General features: G+C 42.0%; 1 protein-coding gene across 1 annotated transcript in view; it reads right to left on the reverse strand.

Moving 5' to 3' along the window:
* Positions 1–10,094, reverse strand: part of CRLF3 (cytokine receptor like factor 3) — a 31,944-nt gene extending 21,850 nt beyond the window's left edge. The window contains exons 1-2 of the mRNA XM_016207598.2: positions 9,890–10,094; positions 1,951–2,051 (exon numbers count right to left, since the gene is read on the reverse strand). Coding sequence (XP_016063084.2) covers positions 1,951–2,051; positions 9,890–10,094 — 306 coding nt within the window. The remainder of the gene's footprint in view (positions 1–1,950; positions 2,052–9,889) is intronic.
* Positions 10,095–14,618: the final 4,524 nt, after the last annotated feature.

Genomic DNA, 14,618 nt, shown 5'->3' on the forward strand with positions numbered 1-14,618 from the left:
CCTCCCGACATGCCAAGGTTGCAGGTTCCATCCCCCACTCAGGGCACATACAAGAATCGACCAATGAAATGCATAAATAAGCGGAAAAACAAACTGATCTCTCCCTCTTTCTCTCTCTCCCCCCACCCCTTCTTCTCCCTCTCTAAAATCAATTTTAAAAAATAGAACAGAGATAACACACAATTCACTTTCTCTCACTTAAAAAGGAAATTCTAACTATACGCCAAACATGCAGTTGAACTGAAGCAAACACGTACTTTATTTTGCAGACACTATCGTATTGGTTTCATATGACATTACGTTTACTGCCCTCACCCTTCTGCTAACTTTATCTTAGCAGGAGCATTTGGAGTCCAAGAAAAACCACCGAGGAAGAATATATCGAGATATGGATAAAGCACTACTATTTCAACTGTGAATACAGAAATTTAGAAAACTTTCTATTTTTTTCTCTAATACCAAATTTAAAAAGCAGGATACAAATTTTTCTTACAGAAATGTTCACAACCACATAAAAACAAAAGATGCCCCTGCCCAAGAACAGAAATACCAAAAGAAGGAACAGTTTGATTGGCTGGGGTGGGCAGGTGATGGAAACAATTTTTTTTCTCCTTTTGACACTGATGGAAGTTACAATGAATGGTATGTGCACAGTAATATAATTTCTTAAATCCTAAAGTAAAGGAGAAATCCTATTTTAAGTTTGTTAACTGATCTCTGTAAAGTTACTGAAGAACTTCTATAAAATAAACCCAAGTCAAAGTTGGTTTTTTTTTTGTTTTTTTTACTATATCTTTATTGATTTCAGAGAGAGGAAGGGGGAGGGAGAGAGAGAGAAACATCAATGATGAGAGAGCCATCATTGATCGGCTGCCTCCTGCACGCCCCCCACTGGGGATCTAGCCCGAAACCTGGGCATGTGCCCTGACCAGGAATCGAACCTCAATCTCCTGGAACCCAGGTCAATGCTCTACCGCTGAACCACGCCAGTCGGGCTGTTGGGTTTTCTTAAAAACAAGGGTCATACTGAAAACATACTTGATTTGGTTCATCACTCAACTGTGGGATCCTTGATAATAAGGCCCTAACATACTAGCACTAAGCAAATAAATGTGGAATAAAAATGAAGTTAATCATGTGTGCTTTTAAGATATTATTAAAAGAATGAGGGAGCGCAGCCGGCGTGGCTCAGTGGTTGAGCATCCACCTATGATCCAGGAGATTGTGATTCAACTCCTAGTTGGGGCACATGCTCAGGATGTGGGCTCAATCCCCAGCAGGGAGGTGTGCAGGAGGCAGCCGATCAATGACTCTCTCATCATTGATGTTTCTATCTCTCTCTCCCCATCTCCTTTCCTCTCTCTGAAATCAATAAAGAAATATTTAAAAAAATAATAAATCAATAAACAAACCAGGGAGAGAATGTCTTATAATTTTGACACATCACCTGTCAGAAATGCAGAAAATCTCAGGCCTCACCCAGAGTTACTGAATCAGGACCTGCATTTTAAACAAGATCCCCAGGTGACTCAGGTAGACCTTACACATATATACAGAATAAATGAAGACAGCATGCCAGAGCACAGTAATATAGCTCGCACCCCCATCACCAAGAGGAAATTCTGCAGCTGAACACTATACCAACCAGGTCCTGTCTCGCTCTTTAACGGATATAGCGCACACAGATACAGCACACACAGGAAGTTCATTGGTTAGGTAAAGTCAATTTCCTCTTTAGAAAGAATTCAAAAGCTCCTTCAGCTGTTGCAGGGCCTATGTTTTGTTTTTGTTTTAGAACCTCAGAAAAAAAAGGAAGTATTCAAACACAAAGCAGTGAGAGGGCCAGAGAAGGGAGACTCCATTTCCAAATCCACCTCCTGTACTTTCATTGTAAATTTGTTCTCTTTCGTTCACAGAACCCCAACCACTGCTTTTTAAACTTGATACTACCTTGGCACCATTTTCTTCTCCCTGAAATAGTTCATAATCTAAAGCATCAGTCACCTTTAAGCCAATCATGTAACCAAGTGCATTTGCTTGGCTTACTGAAGCTTTAAAAAAGGTAGGCTTCAAAAACAAACGAACACCGCCTTCACTGCTGAGTGAATTGTTCCTATCTGATTTGGTAAAATGGTCCAGTGTGTTCACAGCTCACTGCATCTTCACAACTCCGAGAGGTGGGTCTGTATTGTTTATGCTGAAGAAAGTGAAGCTCGAAGCCAAATAACTCCCCAATGCTTCCCAGTGCCAGAACAGTCTGACTCCCAGGACTGTGGTCTTTCCATGCACCAGGCTGTTTAGTACCTACAGATCCCATTTGAAAGAGTTCCCAGGTAAACCTGTAAATTATGTATTGACTGACTCACTTCCTGATGTCATATGTATTTCTTATCTTTGCAGGAAGAATCTCATCATGGTCAACCAGTCAGCCCCAAATGCTTCATAGCCATTCTAGGGCAAAACAACTGTGATGGTCTGTAATAAAGCAGACTTAAGAAGAATACAAATGATACATAACTCAAGGTCTCTAAAAGGAAACATAGTTTATGTTGATTAACAATATTCTGAACCAATTTTCCACTAAAACCTTTTACTGTAACAGACCATTAAAACTTATTTACAGCCCTGGCCCTTGTGGCTCAGTTAGTTGGAGCATCATCCCAAAACGTGGTCGGTTCGATTCCCAGTCAGGGCACATACCCAGCTTGTGGGCTGAATTCCTGGTCAGGGTGTGTTTCGGAGGCAACCGATCGATGTTTCTCTCTCACAGTGATGTTTGTTTCTTTCTCTCTCTACCCCTTTCCTCTCTCTAAAATCAATTTTAAAAAATTAAAAAAACAACAACTTATTTACAAAGTTTCTACTGCAGTGTCTTAATTCCAAAGCAACTGTATTTTTATACACTTGCTATATCAAGAGAAAGGACAGGACAGAACAGAACAGAATGTGTATTTCAGGCAATTAAGACATGCATCTTCATGGCTTTACAGAAGAAAAGAATTCTTATCTTCCAAGTTTAATCTAAGAATTTATTTTCCCAACTGTTTTGTGAATAGGAAACTCAAACTATATAAAACTAGAGACTGGCTTTAAAACACCATTAGCTAACAAGAACATAGTGATCAAAAATAAAAGACAAAGATATAAAATCATCAACTGAAATTGAAAAAGCTAACCAAAATGTTTCTTCTCAGTTCATGTGAAATGTACTGCATTAACTATTTGTTTTTGCACTGACACCAAAACATTAGTCATTAAAAATAATAATGATAGCCCGGGCCAGTGTGGCTCACTAGTTAGAGCGTGAGCCTGCGCACCTAAGGGTCTCGGGTTTGATTCCCAATCAAGTGCAGGTACCTGGGTTGTGGGTTCGATCCCTGCCCCCAGTCAGGGGGTGTGTGAGAGGCAAACCAGTCAGATGTGTCTCTCTCACATCAATGTTTCTCTCTCTCTTCCTCCCTCCCTCCCTCCTACGGTCTCTGAAAAAGCAATGGAAAAAATACCCTCAGGTGAGGATTAACAACAACAAAAATAATAATAATAGCAATAATAACAATACAGTAATAGCTATCATCTACTGAACACCTACTGTGTGCCAGGACCCATTCTTATTTAAATACTACCACAACCCTACGCAAAAACCACCTGTAGATGAGTAACATATGAGTCAGAGAGATGAACTTGCCCACATCACAAAGCTAGTCAAATGGCAGAGAATTGGAATAGTCTGATTCATGTATGGTCTCATAAGTGTTGCTACATTTCCTTCTTATCTCTCTTACAATTAGGCTATTTTTTTAATGCTTATTTGAAAATGCTCAAAAGGAAAATCTTCATTATATGATTTGGTGGCCTGTTACATTTGTGGCCCCCAGTGAACAACAACTCTTGGTACTGACATCCTTGTACAGTCCTCTCTCCTAGAACACAGGTGGGCCGAGGGGGGGCAGTACAGGCCGGGGCAGAGCTATAGAGTGGAAGGGATGTTCTGCCAGTTCCAGGCCTCAGCCTGAAGAAAACAGGGCAACTTGTGCCTTCCCACTTTGAGGGTCCTGAGTCACCATATAAGAAGTATGTCTACCTGTCCGGAGAGAACAAGTGGAAGGAGGAGGAGAGTGGGAAGGGTGGGAGGGAGGTAGAGACGGTGGAAAAGAGAGAAACTGGTACTGAGGCCCAGCTGTACCGGAATTCCAGCTGACTCCTGTTCCTGCTAAGGCTCCAAACAGGTTAAGTGAGCATTTTATCTTGAACATTCCAGCCTTCGCTGCCATCTGATTGCAATTACATGAATGTTGCCAGCAAGTTCAGGAGAAATGGCCAACTGAGCCTCAGTCAATCCCCAGAACAGCAAGCAAATAAAATGATTGCTTTTTACGCTGTTACACTTTGGCACGGTTTATGGAGCAACAAATAACCAAATCATATGATAAAACAAATGCTTAATTCTTGATTATCTGCATTAATGAACAGGGTGCATATAATCAAGACCACAAACAATATTAAAAAAAAGGTCTGCAAAATTACACCCACAACATTCATAAAGGCACTCATTCAGTATTTAATGAGGTCTAGTATGTTCCAGGAACTGGGGTTATAAAGCTAAATAAGACATGGTCCTGACCTCAAAAAACTGTCCTTCTGGTAAAGGAGATAGTTGCATGCACTATAATAATATAATATAGTTGTATGTAACTATAATAAGATGTAGTATTAAGTTCTTATGTAAGTGGGATGGCCACAAACTGCCAACAGAACTCAAAAAGAGCATTCTGTTGGGAAAGGGAGTAGGAGAGAAGTAGGGGATGTCACTTTGAATAACAACAATATTTAGTGGTATTATTATTACAGCTTTTATCTTTTAATATATTTTTATTGATTTCAGAGAGAAACATTAATGATGAGAGAGTCATCATTGATGGGCTGCCTCCTGCGTGCCTCCTACTAGGGATCGAGCCCGAAACCCCGGGCATGTGCCCTGACCCGGAATCGAACCACGATCTCCTGGATCCTAGGTCGATGCTCAATTGCTGAGCCACGTCGGCTGGGCTACAGCTAACATTTATGAAGCACTCCGTATGTCCCAGACATTGTGCTAAGCATTTTAAATACATTTCTCATGTTAACTCCCACATTGGCCAAGTAAAGTAGGTACAATCCCTATCTTCAATGTACAGATACAGAAAGTGAGGATCAGGAAAGTTAAGTTTCTCAAAATCTCATGGCTAACAGGGGCAAGTACTAACAAAGTAAAATAACTGCAAATAAAAGTGATTCACTGATACCTCTCAATAATAAAAACCTGTACTACATCTGTTTGGCTTTTTTAGATCACAAATTAGCCATATTATTTACCAGGTTTATAGTAACAAGAATAGTTCTTTATCAAAATTATACAAACATTACAATTTATACTGAGAAAAAAGCTATACAGTAAAACTGACATTCACACACCTTTTCATTAACATCACTGATTTTAACATTATTGACTCAGAATGCCTGTTTTAATTCTTATATATATCATTCTATATTCCAAGTGAGGTTTGGATTCACCAAGCAGCTTTCAGAGTGTCATGTTTAAAGACAATTTATGAAAAGACTTATTTGAGAAAAGATGACTGAAAATCCAATGTAAATAGATGGTCTTGCACACAAATATGTGTGCAGCTTTTTTTTCTTGGTTGTTAATTATTTATCATTGCTTCTAGAGCTTTGCTTGTAGTACTTTGGTGTACCTGAGTCAATACATTTCAGCCTACCACCAACCTATGCTCCACAGGTACCTATGTAATAGACTATTCACCTCTGCGTTAAAAATAAGATTGCACATGGGAAATTTTCATAATAAATGCTTATGATATAATGTTAACCAAAAGGAAAAAATGGATACAAAGTTGTACATAGTCTCTCAGTTTCACAAAATAAGTAAAGAAGGAGACACCAAAATGTTAATAATGGTTGTCTCTACGTAGTAGAATTATGGGTTATTTTTATTTTGTTTTATTTTTTTAATATATCTTTATTGATTTCAGAGAGAGGAAAGGAGAGGGAGAGAGAGAAATAGAAACATCAATGATGAGAGTCATTGATCAGCTGCCTCCTGCACGCCCCCGACTGGGGATCGAGCCCACAACCCAGGCATGTGCCCTGACCAGGAATCGAACCCCAATCGCCTGGATCCTAGGTCGACACTCAACCGCTGAGCCACGCCCGGCCGGGCAGGGTTATTTTTAAATTATTTCATTGACTCTTGGTTTTCCCCAGCTGTAGATTGAACCTTTTCTTAGGACGCTATAACATGGACATTTTAAGTACTACTGCAGTAGCAAATTATTTAAAACAGATTTTTGGACTGTTTTGAAAATGGGTAACAGAAGGGGAAGTGGGAGATAAAAGCAGCAATAATAGCTTTCTTTTCTTTGCTGAGCTACTAAGACTTCCTGCCCTGGTTCTCTGAAATAACTTTTTTACGCTGAGTTCTATATCTGTCCCAGTCTTTAACTAGTATGCTATGTGTTTTCAAATGCTGTGGGAATAATAATCTATAGAAAACCTGGTATTGTACATTAGAAATATCAAGATTACGAGTTCAATCTTCAAGAAATTATCTGAAATCAACTATTAAAAATTGCAAACAAAATACTATGAAAGAAAAATGGTCACATTACAGATGGTAAGACACTCTAGGACAGCACTGGCTTGAGACTGTCAATTACTCACTTGCATTTCTTTGTATAATTATCTAGCAAACCTGATATTCCAAGCAATGCTTTAATCTTGAGGATAAACCACAGCAATTTATGGCAACACACCTGGGGTTTAGGTTAAACTACAGAAATCAGCAGAGAGCTGATGAAGAGGTAATGATGATATGCTCTAAGGCAGTGTGCCTCAAGTTTTAATGTGCCTACACGTCATACATGGCAATCTCGCTAAAGTACAGGTTACACAACTCAGTAGGTCTGGGTGGGGCATTCTCCACAAGCTCAGGTGATAGACCACACTTGTAGTAGCAAGGATCAAAGGGACACCACTGGCCAGAGTTGGGCAGGGTCCTCACCAAATAGTATCTTAATTAGGTACCAGGATCTGGCCTTTTACTCTTGAAAGAGCAGAGCGCCCTGAGAAGCGCCAAATCACGTCAACTAAATGCCGAGAGGCACTGAATCACACCAACTAAAAGGCTCATGAAGGCCAGCACATTCATTTTATAAAGTGAACTATAACTGTACACAGACTAGAATATTCGTATTTCTCACTGTTGGCGCCTTCACTACCTCAAACTAACCCCCCTTTCATAATATATACAAAGATGAAGTTTCTAGACCTGCAAAGCTGAGTACTAGGCCCTGGAGAGTGGCACTGTCATTAAGATAGTGTCACATCTGCCTGGCCAGATGATGTGACTGTGTGACATCTTCAGCTATCTCTACTTACAACAAGCAGGAAAGACAACTCTACAGAAATAAACAAGTGATGAAAAACACGCTGGAAGTTAAATCTAAAAATGAATACACAAGAATTTAGGTTTTTCTTATCTGTTTTGTTTTCAAGGGTAATAGTCTAATGATCAGCATCAAAGGAAATAGTAAACCTATGAAGGCAGTTGTCTATATCCCCGACCACAGTATTTCTAGGACCTAGAAGAATCTCTGACCTACAGTAGGCACCTAATAAATATTTATTGAGTGAGTGAACAAATGAGTATTTAAGGAGAGTGGGAGTTAATTTCTTTGGTATTTACATCTTAGTACCAAGGATTCCAGGGAGCTATGGAGAACTATTCTCAATAATTTCAACATCAGCTAGGCCAGACTAGCTGTAAACATTATCTGATTTCCTGAAGACAACGAACATCTCGCTAGCCTTTAACTTATTCAAACAGTAAGAGTTACAGACTACCCTTGCATTCCCACACAGAACTTCCTTTTCTCTTAAGACAGAGGGTAGGGCATAAGCTTAACCACAAGAGGAGAAACTGCTACATGCTAGCAGTTGTTTTTGACAAAATAACTTAAGAGATTTTTACTTTTCCTTCTAGACTTTCACAGACATGATTTGTTAACATGAGACAAATTTCGTGAGAGTTTTAGAGGGTAAGAAACAAAAGCAAAGATAAAAAGTATGCCAAGAGGTCTTGAAAAAAATTAAAAAGTTACCATACCACTTAGCATTCTTAAGTACATACGTACTAAAGGAACTGAAAACATGTCCACATAAAAACTTGTACATGACTATATTCTTAGCAACATTATTCACAATAGCCAAAATGTGAAAATAACCCAACTGTCTATCAATTGATGAATGGATAAATAAAATGTGGTTAGCCACACAATTAATAGTATTCAACCATAGAAAGAAATGAAGTACTGATACATACTACCACATGCATGAACCTTGGAAACATTATGCTAAGTCAAAGAAGTCAGTCACAAGGGGCCACATAGTGTATGATTCCATTTACATGAAATGTCCAGAACAAGCAATTACACATAGAGACTGAAAGCAGTTTTGTGGCTGCCAGGGGCTGAAGGAGTGGCAGCTAATGGGTATGGAATTTCTTTTTGGGGTGATAAAAATATTCTGTAATTAGATAGTGGTGATGTTTGCACATCTTTATAAATATACTAAAAACTGCTGACTTATACATTTTACGGCACAAATTTTATGGTATGTGAATTATTTCAATTAAAAAAAAAAATCATTCCCCCCAAAATAAAATCAGTGAGTAAAAAATATACAAAAAGGGGAGCATCCCTTCCTCTCTGCTCTTCCTGTTCTTCCCGCATGCAAAGTCTTTGACTAAAAAGCCATGTATTTTATGTAGTTATTCTGAAAATGAGTGGAACCCTAAAAATACCCGAACCACAAAACAAAAGCAGCTGCTTATTTTGATAACATTTTTGTAACACAGACCTTCCTTAAAATGCAAGTTGACAGAGGGCTTTTTCTACAAACCCAAACATACAATCCACTAGAATTAGCTTTGTGGAGAAACACCACTGTAACTGGCACTGGCACAAAACAGATTCCAGTTCACAAAAGGGAAACTACAGTCTAGTCAGAAGGCAATGTCATCAGAAACCAAACAGTGATGGATGTTCTTAGTGTTCTCTGTCTCAATCCTGAGAGAATGGGCCTCCGAACAAAACAAAAACCCAGGCTAAATGACACTAAATTATCGGAAAGAATGTCCTATATTTAAATTATTGGATATAAAATTTAAAAAGAGAGGTTTAGAAATGGAACACTCAACCATTCAAGGTGGGCACAAAAAGTTTTTTTTTTAATACAGTCAATATCACACCAGAAATTAATAAGTGCTATTCCCAGGTGCTAAGCTCACTCATTTAGTGTCAACCCTACTGATTAATTGCTGATGCAGTTAAACAACAGTCCTGTTTATATATATCCATTAGTCATACAATAAGAGATACTTCAATCTCCTTTCAAACAACATCCTCGATTTAGAAACCTCTATCTCAAAGTAGCAGAAGGAATAACACATATGTTTTCAAATGGAAATCAAGATAAACACTCTGGAGGGCCCTGAAAAGCATTCACTAAATCCTGATAACCATATCTAGGTTTTGCTCCTACACGAGGAACAGAGCCTAGCCTACACGAGCTCTGCAGGGACTTTAAAAGATATAAAACCTAAAGCATGCTGAGTATCCTTAATGATGAGACCATCCAAAGGCACTGCCACCGCAGTACTATCCTGCCGGCTGTGCATTTTCAAAACCTATGCAGCACGGGAGGTAGGAGGACGACAATTTAGATTAATATCAGGTGTGATGCAATCCCAGCAACTCAAATGATGAATGGATTCCTGCTCACCAGAATGAAAGCACTTATTCAGCCCCGCTGCTAACAGCGCTTTGAGAACTACCTGCCCTCTCCCGCCCTGGGAGTGGGCTGCGAGTCTTTCTGTACGAGCTCCAGGGTGTAGCGAAACCAGGCGGCTTTCCTGTATCTTTAATAACCACGGCCCCGGAGAACACAGAACTGCTGTCACTTGAAAGGATACTTAGTTTCTCCTTCCCGTGCTCCTCTTTAAATCTGCTTTTCCATTTCCCTGCACCTTTGTGTTTCATTTCCTTCTCCCGACCTTTCAAAACAGCTTCACCTTAAATTCCAAACCACCGGGAGTGGGGTTACGATCGGTGGTTTTCTAAAATGCATGCAAGGCCACAAGAGACACGAAGTCCTATTCGCGGGCATTGATCCCATTCATTTTAGTGTTAACCCGACTGCTGCTCAATCTGTCCCTCTCAGCCTCCCCTTCCAATATCCACTTTGCCCCCCACCTGTAACTCTCCCGAAGTCACCACCCCAAGTTTTCCTCAGGCTCCTCCAAAACCGGGCTGCATCCCCACCGCAGGTCGTCCCCGAGAACCCCCACTTCCCGCAGCTCTCCCTCAGCTCCGCCACCTCCGCTACGTCCCTCCTCCTCCCCAACCTCCGACCTCACCCCGGTCGCCACCACCCCGCACACAATTTAGGGAACGCCCCCTCACCCCCTCCCTGGATTCCCCCCAAACTCGCCTCTTCCCCCGACGGGCCCCCCGCCCCCATCCCCAGGAGCCCGCGAGGTCTCCCTGCAGCCTCAGAGCCTCTTCCCTTCTCCCCTCGGAGGCTTCGGGACGCTACCGCCCCTCGGAGCCCGCCCGGCCCTCGCCCACCCGCCGGGCACCGCGCGGGCTCCCCGGGGCCCACAGCGCCCCTCCGGGCGCGGCCCTCCGACCTGCCTCCGCGCCGCCCGCAGCCCCTGCAGCCTCTGGCCCAGCTCCCGCCGGTAGCTCTGCGCTGCCTCCACGTTCTCGCGGGCCTCCTGGAGCAGCAGCTCGGGCTCCAGCTCCATCGCCTCCTCGACCGGCCGCTCGGCCGGCGGCTCCGGGCGCGGTTCCCGACTGTCCCGAGCGCCGCCGAGCGGCCTCGGCGTGGCCCGGCGCAGGCGGAAGCACCGCCCCCGCCCCGCCCCAGGACGGCCTTGATTGACAGGCGTCCGGGACCGCGCGCCGCCCGCCGCTCAGACCCACCCCGCCTCCTCCCTGCTCACTGGCAGCGCGGGGCCCGCGGCGTCTCCTCCGGGCGCGCGTGGAGGCGGGGAAAGGGTAACACCGCCTTAGGAAGTGTTTCCCGCGTCCTATCTCATTCCGGCCTCCTTGTATCGCTGTTTCTCAGAGGAGAAAACCGAGGGACAGAGAGGGCAGTCAGTCGTGTCAAGCCGTGAGGATTTTAACCCCGGTGGCTCTTAAATCGTCCCGGTCCGACGTCCCTACCCAGCAGCGGCAGGTATTTTAGGAGGTTACTCTGAGCCCGGCGCCGCGCTCGGAGGGCCCTTCCGCTGGGCTCATGAGGGAGCCGGACGGGCCTTCCCGCTGACCAGCTCCAGCGGTAGGTGCAGCTCCAGGCACGAGTCCAAGGCAGGCGGTAGCCAGCGTTTCCGGCCAGGGCCAGGTGGGGCCGTAAGGTCTCCGTGGCAATATCGCAAGCAAATGGGCGTGGCCGTGTGCCAATAAAACTTTATGGACACAAATTTGACTTTCACTTAATTTTCACGTGAGTGAATGGGCTTGGCCTGTGCAAAGAAAACCTTATGGACGCAAATTTGAATTTCCCTTATCACGTGTTACAAAATATCCCTTGCAAATTTCGTCAACTGTTTGGAAACAGTAGAAACCAGTCTTCATTCGGGGGCCGTATAAAAACAGGAGGGAGGCCAGCTTTGGCTTTGGGCCATAGTTCGCGGACCTCTGGCCGTGGATGTTAGAGCTGCAAGTTGCCTCAGCCTGGGAACGCAGACAGGGCATGATTTAATCAAGATTACACAAGGAATCTGTACAAGAGGCTAAATTCCAGTTTTCCTGGGGCCAAACTAAAGCTCTTTCTGCCGCATTGTTTTGTGCTAAGTAAATGACACTTGGAATGAGAAAAGTTTAGAAAAGAGAAGCCCTTCTGGAGAAAATGGAAAGTTAGCTTTGATCCTGAAGATAAGGTAGCCAGGCTCTTAGTTAATATGGTATTAGCCAATGAATCCCCCTTTGTTGTTTAAGGCAGCTTGAGTTGAACTTTCTGTAACTTGCAACCGAAGGTATCCTAAAAGATTCAAGATAAACGAGGGCACAGACAGGAAAACTAGTGAGACTCATGGTGTAACTGAGCTATGTAAAAGATGTAAATGTATGCTAAAGATACTTAGTAACATCCTGAATGAATAAAAAGGCCTTGAAGTAGAACCAGGAAAGACTGCCGAAAACAAAATATATTGACATTTACATATTCTCAGCCTTGGCCCTTATACTCCTAACCTATCAATGAAGGGGATTTTTGCCTTCACCTCACCTGCAGGTTGTCTTCAACCCGGCTCCCAAGCTTCTGTGGTACAGAATTGAGAGAAGGGAAAGGGGAAGCTGGGTATCTCGAGGTTTGTATTGAGTAAGAAATTGAGGGAGAAACTTTAGAGCACTTATGGGGAAGAAGGAAAGGGGAATGGAGAAGAGAATATGAAAGAGTCTATGACTTATGAATTGGAGACTATGAGGAAATATGACAGTACAATGTAATATGTGATTGTGGACTGGGCCCATTTGCTATAAAGGGCATCACTGAACAATTGATTAAACTTGATTGGGTTCTGAGGATTTGATAAAGTATCAATGTTAAATCCTGGTTTTGATGGTTACATTGTGGGTTCATAGAATGTACTTATAGATTGTTGGCAATTTACTCTCAAATGGCTTATCCAGGGGGAAAAATTTGCACTGTATTTGCAACTTGTCTGTAAGTTTGAGACTTCTGTAAATTTGAGTTTTCAAAATTAAAGAAATATATAGCATTAATAAAGAATTTTAAGAGATACATCAAGATTAGGATTATCTCTTAATTATTTTTGATTGCTGGACAGTATGAATTGCTACTGTATACAATTTCTTTCTATGAATTGCTGTTCAAAAACTAGGTCCTGCCTGGCCGGGCACAGCTCAGCAGTTGAGCATCGACCTAGGATCCAGGAGATCGAGGTTCGATTCCCGATCAGGGCACATGCCCGGGTTGCGGGCTTAATCCCCAGTTGGGCCGTGCAGGAGGCAGCCGATCAGTGACTCTCTCATCATTGATGTTTCTATCTCTTTCTCTCCCTCTCCCTTCTTCTCTTTGAAATCAATAAAGATAAATTAAAAAACAAAAACAAAAACTAGGTCATAAGACTGACTTAGTTGTAGCCAGTTGATTCTCAAGAATGTGTTAAGTGTGCAAAAAGGGGAGTCAGAGAGTAAAAAACTTTCAGTATATGCCCAATACAGTTAGGAGCTTTCTGAGAAGTTGGAGACAGGAGAAAGTTTTTGCTGACCAGATGACCAAAGTATTCTGGACTAAATCCATGTTTACCAAATAACTCTCTCGTTACAACTTGATATTCCAGCAGCTGCAATTTCTCAGCAATTACATCTGATCATAAATAAATAAGTTAGCAAGTTGCTTTGTTTGTTTCTTGTCTTATGAGCATAAAAAGTCTGTACCCCTGAATCTGCTTACCTCTGGGTACGCTTGAAAAGTCAATTCCAGACCAATGGGATGCCACAAAGATTGGGAAACAAAACAAACCCATTTCTGTAAAACTCTGTCTGATGGCCTGCTGGCTTCAATCATTGCCACCTCCAGATCAATCTTCCTCTGTATTCAGTCTTCCTCTGTTATCAGTCAGAGTATTTACTCTTTAGAAACTTGTGCTCTAACGTTAAAAATAATGTTTCTAAAATTGCAAGCCTGGGAGAGTGATTTCACAAGATTTCCTTCAGTTTTCTTTGCATTAGGTTTTGTATAGTGTGGATATATTAGGGTGTTTTTTTTTTGGTTTTTTGGTGTGTGTTTTTTGCCTCCCATCAATTAGTAGATCAAGGAAATAAAGTTTAATGAGACTAAGATTAGTGTCTTGGCTTTATGGAAGTTTTCCTTTTAATTTTTTTTTTTAATTTCATGTAGTAAAGCCCTTCAGGGTAGGATCAATTTTTTCAATTAGCTTTAGAGAGCACACACAACATTCAAGAATATTTAATAAATCCTGTGTTTTACTGACTCAATCTGTGCCTAAACTCTCCTATTCCCTTGAACTATTTGCCTGTCTTTCCCCCTGCTTTCGCTCTGCAAAGGCAAACAACCTAGTTCAAGCCTCTATCATATTACACCCGGACTAATGCCATATTAGTCCTTATTTACCCCCTCCATCTATCCTGTGTTTATTCATTTCCCTGTATGCCAACCCGTTTTATCTTATCTTTATCTTAAGACAGACCCAAGTCCCACCTCTCTATCATTTATCTTCCTAAATCATTGTTTTGCAAATGTCACTGCACGGCAAAAATCTTTGATGTCTGTTCGTTAAAGCCAAAGCTTTTTAACCTGAACTCTATGGCCCTTTCTCTTAACTTCATCTCCCTTCTTTTACTTTTTTTTTCCTTCTATGTTTTTATTGATTTCAGAGAGAGGAAGGGAGAGGGAGAGAGAGAGAAGCATCAATGATGAAAGTCATTGATCGACTGCCTCTTGCACACCCCCTCCTGGGGATTAAGCCTGAAATCCAGGCATGTGCGCCAACAGGGAATCAAACTGTGACCTCC

This window comes from Miniopterus natalensis, chromosome 17, assembly GCF_054644295.1.
Source record: "Miniopterus natalensis isolate mMinNat1 chromosome 17, mMinNat1.hap1, whole genome shotgun sequence".
Lineage (NCBI taxonomy): Eukaryota > Metazoa > Chordata > Mammalia > Chiroptera > Miniopteridae > Miniopterus > Miniopterus natalensis.